Consider the following 19,281-nt stretch of genomic DNA (forward strand, 5'->3'; position numbering starts at 1 on the left):
CATCCTTCTCTCCATCTTTGTTGTTTCACCTTCAGGGTTATTATGACACCATGGATTCAGGATTTATGGATGAGGAGCGCTACCTTTACGTCATGTCGCGGTCTGATGATGTCATCAACGTGGCAGGTCACAGGCTGTCTGCTGGAGCTTTGGAGGAGGTAAGAGAATGCTAATACAGAAGGTGACACAGAAGTTTGTTTTTTTGTGGGCTTCTGACGTTTTGTATTTGTGTGTTTTGCAGTCAGTGCTGCAGCACCCTGCAGTGGGAGACTGTGCTGTGGTCGGACTGGAGGACAGTCTGAAGGGTCACGTTCCCTTGGCACTGTGTGTGCTCAAGAATGGTGAGGCCTGTCAAATGTGTTGTGCAGCAGTAAAGTAAGTGTCACTCAGTATTGTTTTCTGCTGTTTTTATGCCTCAGTGCCAGTGACAGGTTGTTTGCACATACACATGAATCTGGCTTAGTTTTTGAGGAGACCATATCTCCGTGGCACCTTCACGGAACTTCCTCCAATTTGGCAAAAATATCCACTCAGACTTGAGCACTCAGCTCAAGATTTTTGGAGTGTGACCTTTTAAAACAGGTTGGGTCTTGTAATGCCTTCACAGAACTACTTAACTTTTGGCACAAACATCCACCCGGAATGAAAGATCAACTTTAAAGTTTAAAGGCCAAGTCAGAGTGACCTTACAAAGCACTTTTATTATCCTTTACAACAGAATTTCACATAAATAGTTCATATTTTAGAAAACTGTGCACGAACGGTTAGAGTTAGGGTGGCGGAGGCATACAACAGTTTGTAGTTTATAAACTCTATAGCTAGATGATCTCCCCAAGTGGTTTAAAAATTACTTTAATTATTTTTGGTTTGGGTGAAGACTACAGTGATTATTATACTCTAGGTGGCAGTAAAACCGTGTTTTGTGTTGACTCAATCTACATGTATGTGCCCGTTTGTCTCAGGTGTGCAGAAAAGTGAAGAGGAGATCATAAATGAGATGGTGACCCTTGTGAGAAACACCATTGGCCCCGTTGCTGCCTTCAAGAAAGTGCTTTTTGTCACAGGACTGCCCAAGACCCGCTCCGGCAAGATCCCTCGCTCCTCTTTAGCCAACCTGGTCAATGGAAAGCCATACAAGGTATGAACAAACCCTCTGGAATATTATGTGCATTATTGCTATCATCTAGATTTTTTTTTTTTTTTTAGTACTGTTTGTAAATATTGTTTAATACAGTACAAGTTTTTTGTTCATTATGCAAAGTTCATTTATAGAGAGAACAGAGTTGTGTGAGTACTACTGTCACATTAACAGGCCCTGAACTCATTACATAGTAGGTTCAATGGGATTTCATCTGTTTATAGCTACAGACTCACTTTTCTGCTGATGTGAAAGCCCCAAGAGACAATGTGATGATGGAGTGAGAAACGAGAAGTAGCTCTGTTTACAGGTGTAAATACAAGGTCTCCCCGTAAAACCACTTAAATGTGAGCCTTCTATCACGTTTGAGGAACAGTGAAAATCATACAAACACTGTATTTCCTGATGTTTTTAAGTTAGCCTTGCCTTAATGTGTGCAGAATTATAAAACAGTTGTTCCTCACCACAGATCACTCCAACGATTGAGGAGCCACAGGTGTTCAAAGACATCGAGAGGCAGATAGAAAAGGCACTGAAGCCTCCTGGGGCCTGAACACATCAGGAGGACGGTGGAGAAAAACGTCATTCCCTCTGTAAGGTGCCAGGAACTCTCAGCAAACACAAATACTGTCAATGTGAACTAAAAACACTTAGTTACTATCCCTATGGAGACATTTATCTTACAGTCTTTCAGCTTTCAATTTTCTATATAATCATCTGAAACCGTCCTGAGCTACGTGCAGACTCATAATCGATTAACTGAAGTAAAGTTACAGCTGCCGTTTATATACAATATGAGCCATTAATGAATGAAAGCACTCATTCACTGACAGTTTTTTTTTATTGACAATGAAAATTTGTTTGCTCACCACTTAGTTTTGACCAAAGTACAAGTAATAAATAAAAAAAATAAATAACACAAAAGAAAATGGTTCATTTTTCGTGCAAATTGAAGATGTAAAAACAAATTAAAAGCGTTAGACTCGTTTTGATTTGTCCATCAGAAATAACTAAAAGACAGATAACAGGGCTGTACAATAGGTTACCCTGGAAACTCTTGACAAAAACAAAGAGTTAACAGTTACACCAATGTAATTCACAGCAAGAAACAGGTTTTTGTCATTAAAAGTCACCTCACTTCAACATGGTCATATACACTCTACGCACACTATGAGCTAAAGCAGTCTGTCTTTCAGTTATTTCCTCTGTTCTGTTGACGTGGGCTCTGAGAGATGGGTGGACGGGAGGGGAGAAGGCCAGCTCGGCTGTGTGTTTTTGTCCTTTTGTGTTAAATGTATCGCCTGACAAAACATACAGTACAACAAGAGACAGGTTCGACAAATGACCTCCTGCTTTTTTTTTTTGTGTGTGTATGTGTGTGTGTGTGCGCGCGCACGCGTTTCTCCTTTGTTCTCTGAGAGGAAGTTTTGTGCAACTTCGAGAGAGCAACAGCATCTCTTTGTTTTGATCTTGGCTACTAAATAGTCCGTTGAGTTGATGCGGTTGTATCAAAGTGCTTGTCGTGTCGATCCAGTGCTTCGACGCGCCCTCTTTGAAACTCCTTTTAGTGATGGCGAGTCCATAAGAAAGGATAATGGAAGTCAGTTGGTGCCAGAAATGGGGCTTGAAGTGGTTTTTGTGTACCACTAGAGGGCAGGTTTTCACACAACATCCAGAGTCTCTTCCTCTTTCTATGGTTCAGCACAGGTTCATCGTCATAATCATCATCAGCACAATGAAAAAATAAAACCATATGTACAAAATGATCTGGGTGGGGGCGGGGAGATATGGAGACAGTTTAAAGAGCAGCATATATTAATCTATGGTCCACTAAATGAGGTGGCAGGGAGATTTTTTTTGCACAAACTCTGAATATCTTTTTATACATAGACGTGTGTGTATGTATATATTAAAAAAATGGCATATTTATATTAATTTACAGATAACCTACACATCTGCTGTAGAAGAAATACACAGTACGTTATGCTTCGACAAGTTACTGTACATGTAAAAGGTAGAAATGGTGACAACGGGAGCAGCCTGCAGGACAGTTTAGCACCGGCATCTGGTGCCTATTATAGGGGATGGAGCAGGGAGGGATGGGGGGGGCTCAGAGAGGGGAGCAGGGCTTCTTGGCAGTGTGTGTCGTCAGAACGATTTGCTTCTCGGCAGGTTGGCCCGTCCAGCAGCTCCATTCAGAACTGTACCTGGAGGGGAACACAGTGATGAGGTTTTAGTTATGGTCTTAAAGTCTTCGGTTGGTAAGGTCTTTTGTTTGTTTAATTGTTTTTTTGTTTTTTTTTTAAGAGTACAAGCTAAGAAGACTATTTAAATTGTGACTCTTCCTCTGGAAATTTTGAGGCTTTATTCTTGTACGACGTTGAATTACGGTTGAGTTAATACAGCTTTTTGGTCACCGCTCAGCAGAAAAAAACCTATTACATACAAAATGATTACAAGTCTACGGTTGTTAGGACCAAAGTGGCATGAAAATGCAAAATCAAAAGACAATAAAATCAATCAGATGCATCAGATGTTGTTGTTAGAACGAACGGGAAATGTGATTTTTTTTTTTTTTTCCCCTTCACTGCAACTCAGAGACTAAAATTGGGAAATAGATGTTTATGTTTGTGTCAGAACTGTATCTTTTTATTCTTGGTGATAGTGGGAGTCATAGCATTGTATCAATATTATTTGCCTATTATGTGTAACTACTGCACTTTTCCTAAGGCAGGGGGCTTGTGATGATGGCATGGGAGCAAATGTAATTGCTATTACAAAAATTGTGATTAGACATAAGTACAGTTTTAGGATTTTTGCTGTTGAAGCTGATTTTTTTATTTTAAATTTTTTTGTACTACATTGTGTTATCTATTCAAACTGTTCTGTTAGTTGCCAGGTGGTATGTAGTGGAGAGGGCGTGTTCTAAAGATGACGATTGTCACCATTCTGGTGGATTTTGGCGTTGAGGTCCGAGCAGTAAACGACACTGGCTCTGGAACCAAACTTCTGGAAAGAGTCTAGACTGTATCCTTCTCAGTTGGAGACTAAGTCTTTGTGTTTCTATGGCTTTTCAATACCATATTCTGTCATTTTAATATGCAAAAGATGTCTTTAGCCTGTCCATCTGGCTCCCTGATGCTAAACAAGGCACCCAAAGCAAAACTGTAACTTCTCTTCATCTGGCTTTAGAAACACAGTGCAGTCTGACAGGACAGAGTATTGAATCAAAGCAAATATTTATGAGATACAAATTACGCTTGTTGACTGCACCGGGCAGCACAATCTAGGACAGACTCTCTTTGTAATTCGTAAAGAGTCAATAACTGTCACAAACATCTATTTTTAGGAGCCCTGAACTCTGTTTACTAATCTGTTAAGATGCTTCAGGTCTCATTTATTTGAAGTAGATTTTTAAAGCTTGGACCAAGAGTGACTCGTCTTCTCTGGACAGACATTAAGGAGGAGACATCAGTATGAGACCTTGCCTCCAATCACCTTATCACAGCTACCTGGCAAAAACACAGCAGAGACTTGCCAAGCTGATGAGGCAGTCACATTTGGCCCACTTATCTTTAGTCCATTATCTGTTTTATGTACTTCTGAGGAAAGCTGTGTATTTGACAGAGGGAGAGTCTGTGTAATGTTACATACAGTGTACAGTTTAAGGTCCCTCTCTTCCTCCTCTCAGCAGGAATAGGTTCTCACCGTGGAGCTGTCGAGCCGCTGCACTGCAGAGGGTCCGACTGTAGGGGGAGAGACAGCAAGAGAGAGAAAGAGAGCAAGAGGGATCCTTTAAGTCCAAGCAGTTGGGGCTTTACCATATTAGATGGACCCAGAGTGAGAAGGGAAAAAACCTTCCTCCACTTGGTTACCACCCCAGACAAAATGCCACAAGATGACACGTCCTCAACAGCACGAGTCAAATCACAAAACACGTCTTTAACAACAGTGTCACCCTCAGAAGAGAAAGCCATGGATCACACACTCAAAGGAAGTGTTAGTTTTGAGTGGACACCACCAGCAACGAGGTTTCAGTGTACTGTGGACGTCACAGACCAGGGAGCACAGAGCATAGAGACACGGGAACACAGGACGGCTGTTTTAGCATCACTGGGAGCACCTTGTTAGAGGAGAACACTGGACCAAATTTATCTAATTGGAAAAGACAATGTTTCTCATGTACAGTTCATCCCTTTTAAAGGACAATTCCTGCTTAGTGATAAGTATGGCAATTTCATCTAAGACAAAACCATCTTAAATCAAGATCAATTTGCTCACTTATTCTGGAGTTACTGTGGATTATCAATCTGATCCAGTCTGAGTTTAGGTGGTTAGCTGTGTACAAACTTTGAATGATGCTTGTTCATCCACGTTGGGTTAAAAACTGAGTTTGATAGTACTGACAGTGGAATCACAATCATGGAAAGTCTCAACATCCACAATTCAATCACAACCAGAAAACCCAGGTCTGGCTAAAAGCTCCAAAACAAGTGAGTAAATGGATCTCGGCTTGGTTTGCCAAGTTGGGTCTTATTTTGTAGTTGTGGTCGTTGTTCCTACTTGGATTAAGAAAATAACCCAATCAGCAGCAGAGATCTGGGAAATGCAGTGACATCAGCAGAACAGAAGTTAGTATGGGACAAAAACAGGCAGTCAAGACAATCACGCAGGTTTGCAACAATCTCCGTTCAAACAAGTTTAGTTCAGTTAGGACACTTTAGTTGATTTGTGTCACTTCTTAGTGAAGTGGTTTAGATAATTTGATGAACCTGTTGTCTAGTCTGCTTGTGTTTTTTTGCCCGGTCAGTCTTTGTTGAGGCGATGCTGCTATGTTCCCAGATCTTAGACAATATTTTTGAGTACGCTGTTATAAGGATGAACTGGGGGGGGGGGGAAAAACAAACGGACAAAAAACTAAATTGTAATAGTGTAGAATGATGCTGTTTTAGCCAGTGTCCTCTTTTAACAGCAGGGGATTAGGAATGACAAACTGTCAGTTTGGCCTCTGGAAACATCCAAGACATGACCTATGTCTTTTGACCTCTGATTCAGGCCAATGTACATAGCACCGCTCAGCCACTTTTTGTTTTGCTGCTTAGTTTTTGTTAACTTCAAGGGTTGCACCAGCAAGCATGGGTCCTAATCCATAACTTGACCCCCTAGCTTTTACCACCAGGGTGGATAGACACAACCACTATTTTGCAACTCTGCAAAACAACACCCTTGGAGTTGGATATCAGAGAGATTAAAGAGGAGGAGAGTTAGAGTAGAAAGGTGACCACAAAGAAAAGGAGAGAGACGACAGGACAGTGGTTGGCAGAGACCATGTGAAGAGGAGGGAGTACAGGTAGAATAAAAAAAAAAAAAATACACGCAGGGCTTATAAACCCAAAACCATCATTGGGGCATATCTGACCTTGATACCAATCCAAATACATGTCGTCAGGACTGTCATCCAGCGCCTCATAGAGGACTGCAGAGCAGCCATCACAGAGTCAGAGAGAACAAGAGACATGGTCACAAAGCAGCACGGAGCAGCAACTCCAGCTGCGGTTTTCTTTGGTCTACTTGCGCAGCTAACTGAATTAACCTTTGAGCTGTTACTGCCTTTGAAAGCCAACACCTCAGAAGATATCCAGCTTTAAAACAATTCATGTACAATAAGCAAACTTTTTTACGTATTACTTAGTGTGGAGAAAAACAAAAACAAAAGCGATCTGCCACTGTGGCACTCACCCTCAGGGGGCAGCCTCCGGGAATGACCGGACGTCGCAGTCAAACGGAAACCAGCAGGGAGAGTCTCTGCTGATCCGGGCATCATACTGATACCGTGAACGTCTCGGGGCGGAAACTGCCTCCTCCACGACGGACCTCGGAAGTCTTTGTCGTCACACTGATGGGCAGAAAATTTTTTCAGATATTAATCACTTCACAATCATCATTTATGTTTCCTCCATCACCACTTCAGAGGTAAGTTGACTTTTCCTTTCAGGCTAGTTTAGTCAGGAGCTTAGCTTAAAATTGGAACTGAACATTTAAAACGTATGGATTCAACAGACCACTGAATTCACAGCCATTCATCTTAATGTATTAATACTGTTACTAGACTAAGCATTAAGAATAATCTGAGATTATCTTTACCATGTCAAATTTCCAAAACTTTATGACTAATTTTGCATCACTTTACTGCGAGAAAAAAGCAATTAAGCATCTGTACCAGACAAGAATAATTTGGAACCATTATACTGTCTGGATGTGCTCACCCTCTAATCATCAATAAACGCATCATAATCACATACTGAAAAATGGATGAAAGACTACTTATTCTGAAAGATTCAAATACATAATTTATCTTGTCTGTTAGTGAAGTAATTATGTTTTCTCTTCTTAAATTGATTTGGTTGGTAAACATGTAGCTGTTAAAATGAATGAGACAAGCTTTGTTTGTTGTGGCTTTTCGCCTCACAGTCAGGGGGGTAAAGGTCAAAGCTGCGTGATGACGGGCAACGGCTCACCTCATCCAGTCTCCTGTCAGTGCCCAGAGCCAGCAGGTTATTGTACTCTCGCTCCAGAATCTGACGTGCCTGGAGGAAAGAATGGGGGACAACAACAAAAACTAAACAACGCATAATTTACATAACGGAAGCTATTTTTAGTGGCATGCAGACAGAAGCAGGTGATGTATTACGTTATTGGCGCTGCATGTCCGAGTTTAGATGAGCAGCGAAAATTCACACAGCAACCTGCCAGAATCCCAGTTGGCAAATGTGCATGTTCTGATTTAGATTCCTGCAGCTTTTGAAGGCTGACACCAACATACCTCTATTTTTGGATGGAAGGTGGTGACAGATGATATTTCTACCCATATTCAGCACCTTTTAAATTTGGCTGTGTCAATGCCAAAAGAAAACTTTCAAAAAAATTATCACACTCTTCGGTGCGCAGACCAGGATGCTGCTGCTGCTATGAGACGGTGAAACATACTTGTTGCAAATGAAAATGTAGATACAATTCAAAACTTTGATTTGTCTACCTGAGTGTTTTGGTTGGGTATCTGGAGGAGCAACGCCAAGCTGCTGTAGTCAAAGTTGTCATCCAGGGCAACTAGAGCCCCGTGCACGCCGCTCTCTAGAAGGATGTTGGCGTAGTCTCTCAGGCCTATACTCTGCACCCAGCGGATGACCCGCTCATTGCTCCACACCAGCACATCTGCAGAAACATTCAGATTTTTTTATCTCTCATATCTTTCACTCATATTTTCAAGCCATTTATTTGATTTATTATTGTGCTGTTGTTATACTGGGTGGATACTCACCTCTCATTTCATGCTGGCTTTGCTCCCTGCGTCTCTCCAGCTCTTTCCTGTCATAGTTAAGCTTCTTCAGACACATGATCCCATACTGTAAACTTGTTCTGGTGTCAAAAAACAAAAAAACAAAACGAAACAACAACCCAAACAAACACATGCTTTTGTTAAGAGCTAACAAATAATTATTGGTACCGAATGTGAGATATTTTAGAATCACAAATAGCGTAATCATCCATCTAAAAAACGAGTTAATTCTCCTGATGCCTCGTCAACACAGGCCAAGTGAGAGAGTCCAGCACCTGTGGAAGCTGTCCACCATTTTGAGGTGCACCCTCAGGTCCTTTTTGGTGAGGTGGTCCAGCATGCGGGCGTCCACCAGGCACTCCATGAAGTAGCTGCGGTACTGAGGTAGTCCTAGACTGGGCAGCCACTCATTCCCTATCCACTCATGGTTCATGTCGCCATAAGCTAGAGTCTGAGAGGAGAGGTCAGTGACTGAACGCTGCACTTAATTCGAAAAAAATAAATCCTAACGTTAGTATATTTTCATTTCAGCTGTGAGACTGAATCCTTAAGACGTAGCAGATTCACTCACCTGTGCCCAGCTTCCCTCTTCAGACTCCGACTTCTGATTGAAACATAAGGAAAAGAAAAGAATATCACATGAATGCTCCATAACAAATCCAAAATCTCCTTGAAAATACAACAGGAAAGCAATGCTAAGCCAAACACATAACAGTACGCAGTGAATTTCACAATCCACCAGTGAATCAGTGTCTATTTTATTTGTTACTTTCACAATCAAGTGTCAGCTATAACCCGCAAAATATGTTTTTGTTACCATTGCTGAGTTTGGTTGTTGTGCTCCCACATCTAAGAGGAAGCCAGTAGAAGGAGGAAAGTTTCTTCTTCCCAACCTTCTGCTACACTTAGAAAAAAAAGAATAAACAAAACCACAGGCAGCTTTCAGGATACAGTAAAGGAAAAGGCTTGTGGAAGAAACTGTTGAGCAAGGAAAGAGGAGGAAAAAAAAAGCTCCAACCAAAATGACATGCAAATTAGTCCCTAAGAGAAGTCTTTTACTCGCAGAGGTCACAGACCGAACCTGACAGTTCATCCTTTACTTTGGAAATGGGTTACTAATGGGCTAAAAATGCTGTCCGGGGAAAAAAAGGTACAGGATTGGCTTTTAGCTTTGTAGTTCCTGAAGCCAGAGAAAGAGGTAGAGCATATCCTCCATGAGTTGACTTCTGTAAGATGGGTACGAAAGCCTCAAAACTGGCCAAACATCTGTGTCTTACCTTCATTACATAAAGAAAATCCTGTCCCCCCCCCAAACACCTATAGCTTGTAACAGCCTGACTCCAAAGCTTCAAACCTCAGCCAAACCAAACTTAAAATCCAGATGATCGAAAAGAAAAAGCAAGAAATGTGACAGCACTCATTCCCCCACGCTGCACCACAGAGCGCAACAGGAAATCATCCGCCTCCGTTAAACCCATTTAACTCCTCCCTCTGAGGATCAAACCCTCAATTAATTAATCCCTAGACAATTTTTTACCAAACGTGTGCTATACAGTCATTTAAATATTAACTATGATTATATTGTGCATTACTGTGGGCTTAGTGGTTAGCGCTGTTGCCCCCACAACAAGAATTTCAACCGCAATTAATTCAAAATAATTACCAAGAAAAAAAACTCCCTTAAGCCATCAGCTAGTAGACTGGTTCTTTGATATTTAGCATTTTCAATGCACTTTATCTGCCTTGACTGCCTTTGAAAATGAAATGGCCCTCTGTGTTTGGTGAGGTCTGATTGGTGCTGTGGTAAAAGTGTCACACGTCGCTTAAAATTAGTATTGACGAGGAGGTTTACAGATCAGAAAGGAGGTAAATCGACCAAGCCTTCTCCATCAGCCACCTCCTTGGTCTCACCTCATTCGGTCCATTTGATACGCTCACTCACACTCACACGCTCATGACTGACAGAGAAAGAGGAAGGGGAGGAGTGGATGAAGGACACAAGGGGACTGACCGTTTTGGAAGGGGCTGCCAGGGTCTCCATCTCCTCATGGGTCACCCACACATTGCCTGATGGCTACAAGGGGCGGAGCACGAGAGAGAGAGCGGCAGCAGGGTTGGTAGTAGAGGTCCAGTAGGAGGGGCAAGCAGTGTTAAAGAAGAAGAGCAGCACCACTGTAAGCCAATAGTGTTATAGCATCACAGTCAGATGATGAACTGGCCCCCAAACCCCGCTGGGGGAGGGGGGGTCAAAGGGCATGTGCACAGGACAAAAAACACAAACATCCCAAGTTTGGCATAACAGCACATATAGAGATAACTAAGACAGTCCCCATGCACAACAAAAGACTGAACAGATTAGTACCATGACCCAAGACAGACACACAAAAACACCATGTTACACATCCATCACTGTCTTTATGCCGTTGGTTGACGGTCAGATCACACAAATTAGACTAATAAAAATGCATTTCTCAAATTAAACATCATTATTAATGAGCCTGTCTCTGTTTTAACTAATTATTAAAGTCCTGAGGCAGTGAAAAGTCCTCCAGGATGATATTAGTCAAAATAAGCTGCACAGTGTCTAATTAGTTCTAAAAAAGTTACCGCTCTGCACACTACATTTAAAATATTAACCATAAAAAAACTAAATAAACAGCAGAGCCACTGTCAAAACAGATACTTCAAAACTCTCACATGAAGACGACCCTGTATGCTAACTATGCCAATCACAGCAGGGAGGGTGTGGTGGAAGTTGTGATTGGGCATGTGGCGTTATATCCTCCATATTGATATTATATATATTTTTTATTTAAAAGGGAAAAAGAGGAGGGGAGTAAAAAGAGCACCAGCATAAAGTTTCACATCAGGGGAAAAAGTGCAAGCCCTTATGAGTCATGCACGGAGAGTGTTGTGTAAATTCTTAATGTACATTCTCAGTTGTGTTAATACGCAGCACAACTTCTCACGTCGGTGTGATGTATGATCTGCACTGTTTCCAAACTGCACATAAAGCACATTAGTCCTCGCTCTGCAGTGCGAACAGGCCCCATCGTCAAGGAACAGCAGAGTCCTGAGAGACTGTATGCAATTACCATTACAACAGGGAGCCAAATTACAGCACACACTGGTGCTGGTGCTTGCTTTACAAAGTCCCACCGTAATATTCACCCACTTAATCTACCCGACTGGAAGCTTTTAAATTGGTGGGATATAAAAAAAAAAAAAAAAAAAAAAGAGAGAGAGATACATCGCTGACAAAGACATCGCCTTGTTTCTGATAAACACACTGGGAGTGATTACGATGACATTGTCACACACCTACACAACCTGTGTCAGCCATTTGTCAGAGCTGCTTTGGAGGCAGAAATTGTGTCATTACTTTTATTGAGCATCACGTCTGTTGGCAAAAAAAAAAAAAAGGGGAAACTGGGGAAAACAGCTGGCCTCATTCTGACGGGAGACGACATCATCCTCTTGGTTAGAAAGCAAACTAAGACACTCATAAACACCTATTTACACATTTACATGGCTCTGCACAAAAGGGATTAGATTAGTTTTAATTTGTCTCCCTTAGGACAAATTGATCAATCAAATCTGTTTATATGGCACATTTTTCCCTTTTTCTGCTTTATAAAAAGATTTCATCGATTGTTTTCATAGTTATTTTGCCATATATCTTAAAGCCAGACTACGAGTACCTGCCTCTGACTTTATAAAGGTTTATCAGGGACACGACCTTATCCCTGACACAGTCTGATATATTGTCTTTTAAAAAATGAGAGCGTTGTGAAACAAAAAGTGAACTTTAAAGGTGTTCTGACAGACACCTTCACACAAAGCCGAGTCAGCTGTTTCCACGTTTCCTTTGCTGTCTTTGTCGGTGGATGGAAGTGCTAACAATCTTTCTTTCAGTCTCGTGGCAAGAAAGCAAATTTGCCTATTTCCCGAAGATATTCCTCGAATTATACAAGTCGTGATTCTGGCTATGAAAAGACTAAACCTTCCTCCATAGGAGCTCTGCTTCCAGCAAACGGCGGCACGACTGAAACTCTGGTTTCTCGGTGTGACTCACGGTTCTGGAGGTGGGTGGGGCCGAGGGGCTGGTGAGGGAGACCATTTCCTGTATGGCCAGGCGCAGCTTGAGCCGGTGCAGGGGGTTGCTGATGCCGATCTCCCTCTGTATCTCCGTGTCAGACAGGGCCGACATGATGGCGCCACTCTTCACGTTGGCACGGCACGCCGCCACGTACCACGCCGGCATCCCCAACCAAAGCTGCACCGCACAGAGAGGAGGATTGGTGAGGTTTGTGAAACTGAACCCAGTGCTAGCTTTAAAAAAAAAAAAAAAAAAAAATTGCTTTCTGTTTCTTGTATATTATTTTTTTCCAAATTCAAGACCCTGAGTTCAACTTCTTGGTCGTCAACAAGCTGCTTCATAGGATTTTCCATTCTCTAAAGAACACACTTTGGCAAGAAACGTTGAATTTGTTTTACTTGGCTGTGGAATAGTCAAAATATAGAACTATCAGACCCAGTAATCCCATTTGACAGCCTTAATTGGAACATGGTGTTGGCGGATTAGTGGGGTCATGATGTGGCTGCTGGCTGCACGTCCTCCACTAAACATTAGGAGGCAGCAGTGTTTCTATATGTTACATCACAGTCTATTAGATTCAGGATTCATACAACATTCATGGCATCATGAAAAGACTGCTTTTTTTAGTAATTCAGATTTTCTTTCAGGGGATCAGTGATTGTTTACCTCCAGCCAGGCTACAACTGTGGGGCCGTCCCATTGGGCGAAAGGTAAACCCTTTCTCCTGGCCTCCTCCAACAGCTCGTGTCTGAGGGCGGGAACAGAGGAGAGCCAGCGTGAGCACACAAACTTTGACGTGACAATCAACACATTTACTCACTCTGACAGCAACACCACGCCCTCTTTAATGCTCTCACTGCTTTTCACAAATCCCTGTGGATCTGTGTGTGTCTGTGTGTAACTAAGATGTTGTTTTATCATTCATCTCTGCCCACAACTGTCAACCACACTCACACACGCGTCGTATCCACTAACCATTTTTCTTGTCGCACACTTGCATTCGTTCATATGTAAATGAAATTTAGAGTAAGTTCAGGTGATTGGCCAAACAGCAAGTGACTGCTTTTTGCAAAACAACTGCTTTTTTGTTTTTCCATTCACAACTTCTGAAGTGCTTGATGGAGACCAAAGGAAACGGAATAAATGTTTCTCAAATGTCATGCTTTAGACTCCCTCCTCCTGCACACATCTGAGAAAACAAGCTCACCAAGGAGAAGAATTCATGCAATTAAAACCTCAGTTTAATATTTTGTGCACATGGGAGGTGATGATATGGTAATATTATGATTGTATTTACCCATGATTCAGTGGTCAGTCTCTCACTTGATATTTGGCACAAGATCAAAATATTTCTGAACTGTATTTTGAGTTTTTTGCAAAACGTGTAAATACGTGATGAAAATAACACGTGACGGATGTGCGTCCTTGGTGGAGGTACTGTGTGTCCTCAGTAAGCGCTAATACAAATATACACACGAACACACACGGCAGCTGCAGTACTTGCTCAGTGAAGCTAATCTGAGCACAATTGTCCACCTCATTCCAGCTCAGCCACTCAGAAATTATTCTGCTGAGAGAATTTTTTTTTTTGTTGTTGTTGATGCAGTTTGGCATTTTTTTTTGTTGTTTTTTTAACTGCATATAATAAATAAAGTTACTTTTCTTCCAATTATTCTGAGCTCTGGCTTTGGTTTTTGTTCTGCAGGCGTGGACAGTCGGACCTGAGGAAGGGCTCAACGCATGACTTTAAGTTGGCGTCGCTTTGAGAGGCGCCGGCGTCAAAAACGTGATGCAGGTTGCACCTTGACGGACGAGGAGCGGCGAATACACGCTCCTGTTCTGTCCTGCACCAAGCTATTCTGCTTTGTGCTGCATCCTCCCACACTCATGAACAGCTTAAAAGAACTGCCTGACAAATGGAGGACACACTTGTACTCACACCTACACACACACACACACACACACACAAAACAACAACAAAAAAAAACAAAACACACTTCTTTTTCTATTTAGTGAACACATTTCATAACCACAACAACTGAAAAAAAAAAAAAAAAAAAAACACACAAAACAAAACCAAAACTCTGAATCAACAACCCATTCCCTGAGTATGTTGTCAAAGAACTTGACAAATGGAAAGAGTGGACTTTGTCATAACATGATACATGTAGCACTCTTGGCATTGAAGGCCTCAGTGCAGTGAAGGGGCACTTAAAAAACAGCAGGCACACAAAAAGCCTACAGAAGAAATGTGTTCATCCAAACAACCAGATACATTCACTGTCTCATCTATCCAGCACATGGGGCAGAGAGCTCATGTTTTATGTTCAGGTCAGGTCTAATGCATGGAGAAATACATCCACTGAACATAGCTGGGGGGAAAAGGGAAGTAAGGAAACGGTTATGAAAGAAATCATACAAACAAAGAGTTGACGTTCCCATAACCAGATATTGCAGCTGGTTATTTCACACAAATAGATAGATAGAGACACATAGAGAGGAGAGGAAGACATTCCAGGTATTAAAAATTAGGGCCCCAGTTTTAGCGGCGGCACATTCTCTGTCCAGCCGTGGATGTAGCTGCCACAGCTGTAAAAAGGGGGGAAGAAACATCTTCAGATGGTAAATGGAAAAAAAAAAGAAAGAAAGCAATGGTGCTGTTAACAGCCATGAAGGATAGAGAGATAAATAGATAAAGAGATGTCAGCTTTTTTGGCACTGGTCTTTCAGGAGGACGGATGGCGTGGAGGACAGACAGGAGAAGATGGCAAGACAGGGCAATATGGCTGAGACAATGGTTCATATCCAGGAGGTCAGTTATACATCCTCACAACTTACCCGCTTTGTTAGAATCAGAGGATGATGAGAGGGAGAGGAAGGGTAAGAGAGGAGAGAGTCAGAGAGCAGAGGGAGGGAGGGAGAGAGAGAGAGCGACGGGGAGACAAAAGTACACAAATGTTAATGAGTTAAATTGGCAATAAGGGCTCTAAACAAAGACACGTCTGCACACATCCGCACAAATATAAGTCACAATGGAGGGCATTCGTTCACAGGAGCATCTGTAGACCAGTCAAAACAAAAAGAAAAACTAAATGTTGTCTTCTACAATGCAGTCCTGATCACATCTCGTGCAGCAGAGGAAATGATTAATGCACTGAAACACAGCAAGACCCCCTCCATGGCCTTACATTCAAATGCTCAGTCACATTCAGATACTTGTTGTTACCTTTTGAAGAAGGAAAATTAAAAATAAAAGTAAATAATAATAATAATAATGAACAATGGCACCACAGCGGTATTGATCGGTCAAGATGCTGAAATGGAAATAGTGCAGGCAGCTTAATGGCATGCAGTGTGGAGGAGGAGGAGGAGGCGCCAAGATGCAAGGTGGTGGTGAGGCCTTAAATCCCGGACACTGCTATGAAGAAGTTGGTGCGGTGGAAGAGAAACAACACATTTGTCAACATACAACGAACAATACTCTCTATTGACCGACTAACATGGGAGGCAAAGTTATTCGTCATGACAACTCAATGTGCACTTCGAGCAAATGACATTCATCATTTGGCGCCGGGGCATGGCAAATGCACGCACGCACACATGTAAAACACACACGCACATACATACATACATACGTTCTCCAACACAACCTGCTGGAAGATCTGATTTTCAAGGCGGTTTCTCCTTTTTATTTTTTCTTTCCTGAGGCCAGAGCACACCCACTTCTGCCCCTGAGTGAAATCTACGGCTTACATGTTTTAGGGAAAAGCCATCCATTGCTTCCGAATCGACAAAGTAGCTTTGTGAGGATGAATTGGCTTCTCCGTCTGGATCAATAGTCTGACTTTGGCTCTGCGTCTGCATGCAGCGAGCCTGATCTCTGCTCTTGGATTCTGATCCAGCCTCTGCTTTTTTTTTTTTTTTTTTAAATCGATCCTGCTCTCAGTGTGGGGTTTATGGTGTTACATACTAGTTACTAGTACAGTGCGGTTTCATGTAGCCGTGCTTCCATACAGGAAGCGCTAAAGGCAAACACGGGAGGCGTAGGCTCCGTGAGTGTGAGGGTAAAAAGTGAAAACACGGGTTGTGAGAAAAACGACCATGACCTTAACATGGTTCCAATATTTTTTGGAAGGCACACTGCTGGCTCTACATGAGGAGACCGTATTAAGTGAGTACTACTCGCAGGGATGAAAGTGGGTGGGGAGGTCCCCCTTTAATGAAAGCTTACTTCTTTTTCAACCTGCGGTCCTTCTCAGCCTGAGTGCCCAGCTTGCCCACTCCCATGTCCTGGCCCGCCATGTCCACGTCCATCATGGTCGCTGGTGAAGGAGGAAGAGCAGTAAATACTCATAAATCTGCCTCACAACAGATGAATAAACTAAAAAAGCTGAGATGATCTTGACTGTTGTATGAGATTATCAAATTTTCCCACGGCTAATTAAAGTCTGAACAGCCGTATCAACGCGTGCTGCACTCACCTTGTGGATCCACCATGACCTGTCTGTGTGCCAGGTGGGCCAACCGGCCTTTCTCCTTCTTGCCGAACAGACGTCCGATGGAGGATTTGATGCCTTTCTTCTTCGGCTGCTTGTGGAGGGAGTCTTGGCTGCTGGCTACGCTGCTCAGGGTGCTGGCCTCGGCCTCCAGAGAGGCCACGATCCTGAAAGCCCAACACGCACATATTGCTTATTTCTTTTTCCATCTGTAAATTTTGCTGATAGATGATGAAATCAGACATTTCTTTGGTGGCGGATTCACTTTAAAACTCTTTTTTACCGTCTGTGCTGTTTACAGAACCTTCTTTATTTATACCAATTACTGCAGCTAATATCTAACATTTTTAAGCCTAAAATATCTAGGATTATCTCCACAGTACTGAGAAATGATTCATGACAAATTTGTAGCTGAAATAAAATGCGCTAAATGTGCAGTAAACCATCTTATCTCCTTCCAAAGCGGGAACAGGCAGAGCTAAGACGATGACACCATCTGAAGATAAGTACACTGAGCTATTGAAAGACGATACCTCAACAGAAAAAAAAAAAAAAGAGGCACTCCTCTACTGCTGTTGGTAAAACAAAACAGTGCAGACATTTCTGAAGTGATGAGATAACGCCTCATTCCCTGAAAGAAATGTTTGCACAGCTGACACATACCCCCGTGCGTCATTATGCGAGGAGGCTGGCAGTGTGTGCGTCATCCGGACTGTGCGCGGCGTCGGAGGAGGGGACGTCTCGCACTTGATGGTGGCCTTGTCCTCTCGGCCGTCCTCTTCCACTGCTGCTATCTGAGGGACGTGCAATCATGAATGTCTTATTATAGCGACTCTGTTATAACACCAGGACGTGATGCTGTTCAAATAGTTGATGGGCTGTGCTGTCTGTACCTTCCTCCTGTGCTTCCTCAGATCACTGGGCTGTCGGAGGCAGAGACGGAGAAGAAGACGGTTGTCAATATCCACATGGACAAAAATATTAACACTTGCGTGACATTAATAAATGAAAGACTATTGGCCCGTTCATGTGAATATCATACACCATTAGATGCTCATGATTCTACACATCTTCTCACAGCAGAGGCTCGATATACAGATCAATACTGCAGGAAGAGATGTGGATTGGTAAACATGTCAATAAAGTAAAAAAGCCGGCAGCGGTAAAAGACAGGACATCCCTCCCTGGTCGCAAGATTGCAGGAGCAGATGAATATTTACATGCTTCGAGGTTTCGCTCTCGATCAGCTCGTCTGGGGGCTCAGAAGTGCACGTGGAGAGGAAGCGGTCTGTGACAAGGTGTCGATTGCAAAAAAAACAAAAACCAAACACATCTCTTCTACGGCCGCAGCTCTGCACGCTGATTTTACGCAGCGAGTCCTCAAGATCACAGGGATGCTGCTTGACATCAACTATCTTTATCATTTTGTTCTGCTCATAAGCTGTGATTGTGTCCTTTGCACAAAGTGTTTTGACCTCTAAAAATAAATCTCACATCCCTGAAAGCACACACTCAAACTCAGAGTATAGGAAATCCCTTCTATCCAGGCAGACATTTTCTGCTGTCGCTTCCAGCTCTGCAGATGAAAACTGAACAGCATCATTTTTTGCAGCTGGATGCTGAGGAGGAAGTCCATGTCACACCTCGCACTCTTTCAGCGTGTCAACTTGGACGCCGCTTGTCTGTGTAGGATCCAGGGTGAGCATGTTTGGGATGTGCGACCGTACCAGTGTCATGACCCCCATGCGTTCCATGTCTCGAGCGGGGCTTCGGGGGTCGAGCTTCGGAGTGGAGTGGCCGCTTGGCGGTGACGAGGAGGCCAGGGAGGAGGCGGTGGCCGAGGCAGTGATGGAGGCGCCGTGGTGCATTCGTGCCAGGTTGAGCCCCTCCAGGCTGACGCTGGCCACCCGATTCTCAATCTCTTCCGCCCGCAGCTCCGTGGACTCCTTCTCCTCCTGTATCAGCCTGGACAAAAGGAAGAAGGAGAGGATAAACATCAGTGGTAAGTTTGCCTCCTCATGCAGTATCATTGTGTGCATCTTCAACTGGTTGAATAAGAATGGTGAATTTCTTTGCGACCGCAGTATCAACACCACTGCAGAGTTTAGTCTTATCTGTAAAAGTCTTTGGAGCTGGATTTGGATAACTAATTCCATTAAATTCCTCCAGTACAAGGTGGACTAATTAAAGGCCAGAGCGCGGTGATAAAAGG

The 19,281-nt window shown here is 42.9% G+C and overlaps 2 protein-coding genes across 4 annotated transcripts in view; one reads left to right on the plus strand and one right to left on the minus strand.

Moving 5' to 3' along the window:
• acss3 (acyl-CoA synthetase short chain family member 3) overlaps positions 1–2,471 on the plus strand; it is a 32,139-nt gene extending 29,668 nt beyond the window's left edge. For 2 of the 3 annotated variants that reach the window (XM_029495054.1, XM_029495055.1), the window contains exons 13-16: positions 36–158; positions 242–341; positions 963–1,138; positions 1,608–2,471. In XM_029495054.1, the coding sequence (XP_029350914.1) occupies positions 36–158; positions 242–341; positions 963–1,138; positions 1,608–1,691 (483 nt within the window). In that variant the 3' untranslated portion in view covers positions 1,692–2,471. The remainder of the gene's footprint in view (positions 1–35; positions 159–241; positions 342–962; positions 1,139–1,607) is intronic. The other variant, XM_029495056.1, reaches the window with a different exon arrangement.
• The window catches only part of ppfia2 (PTPRF interacting protein alpha 2), a 105,755-nt gene continuing 88,445 nt past the window's right edge, over positions 1,972–19,281 (minus strand). Inside the window, 17 exon segments of the mRNA XM_029495057.1 lie at positions 1,972–3,345; positions 4,793–4,884; positions 6,878–7,034; positions 7,657–7,725; positions 8,175–8,350; positions 8,457–8,554; positions 8,750–8,925; positions 9,046–9,078; positions 10,486–10,548; positions 12,550–12,750; positions 13,240–13,321; positions 16,805–16,895; positions 17,068–17,079; positions 17,082–17,236; positions 17,733–17,863; positions 17,963–17,992; positions 18,797–19,034. Coding sequence (XP_029350917.1) covers positions 4,826–4,884; positions 6,878–7,034; positions 7,657–7,725; positions 8,175–8,350; positions 8,457–8,554; positions 8,750–8,925; positions 9,046–9,078; positions 10,486–10,548; positions 12,550–12,750; positions 13,240–13,321; positions 16,805–16,895; positions 17,068–17,079; positions 17,082–17,236; positions 17,733–17,863; positions 17,963–17,992; positions 18,797–19,034 — 1,771 coding nt within the window. The 3' untranslated portion in view covers positions 1,972–3,345; positions 4,793–4,825.

Source organism: Echeneis naucrates, chromosome 23, assembly GCF_900963305.1.
Source record: "Echeneis naucrates chromosome 23, fEcheNa1.1, whole genome shotgun sequence".
Lineage (NCBI taxonomy): Eukaryota > Metazoa > Chordata > Actinopteri > Carangiformes > Echeneidae > Echeneis > Echeneis naucrates.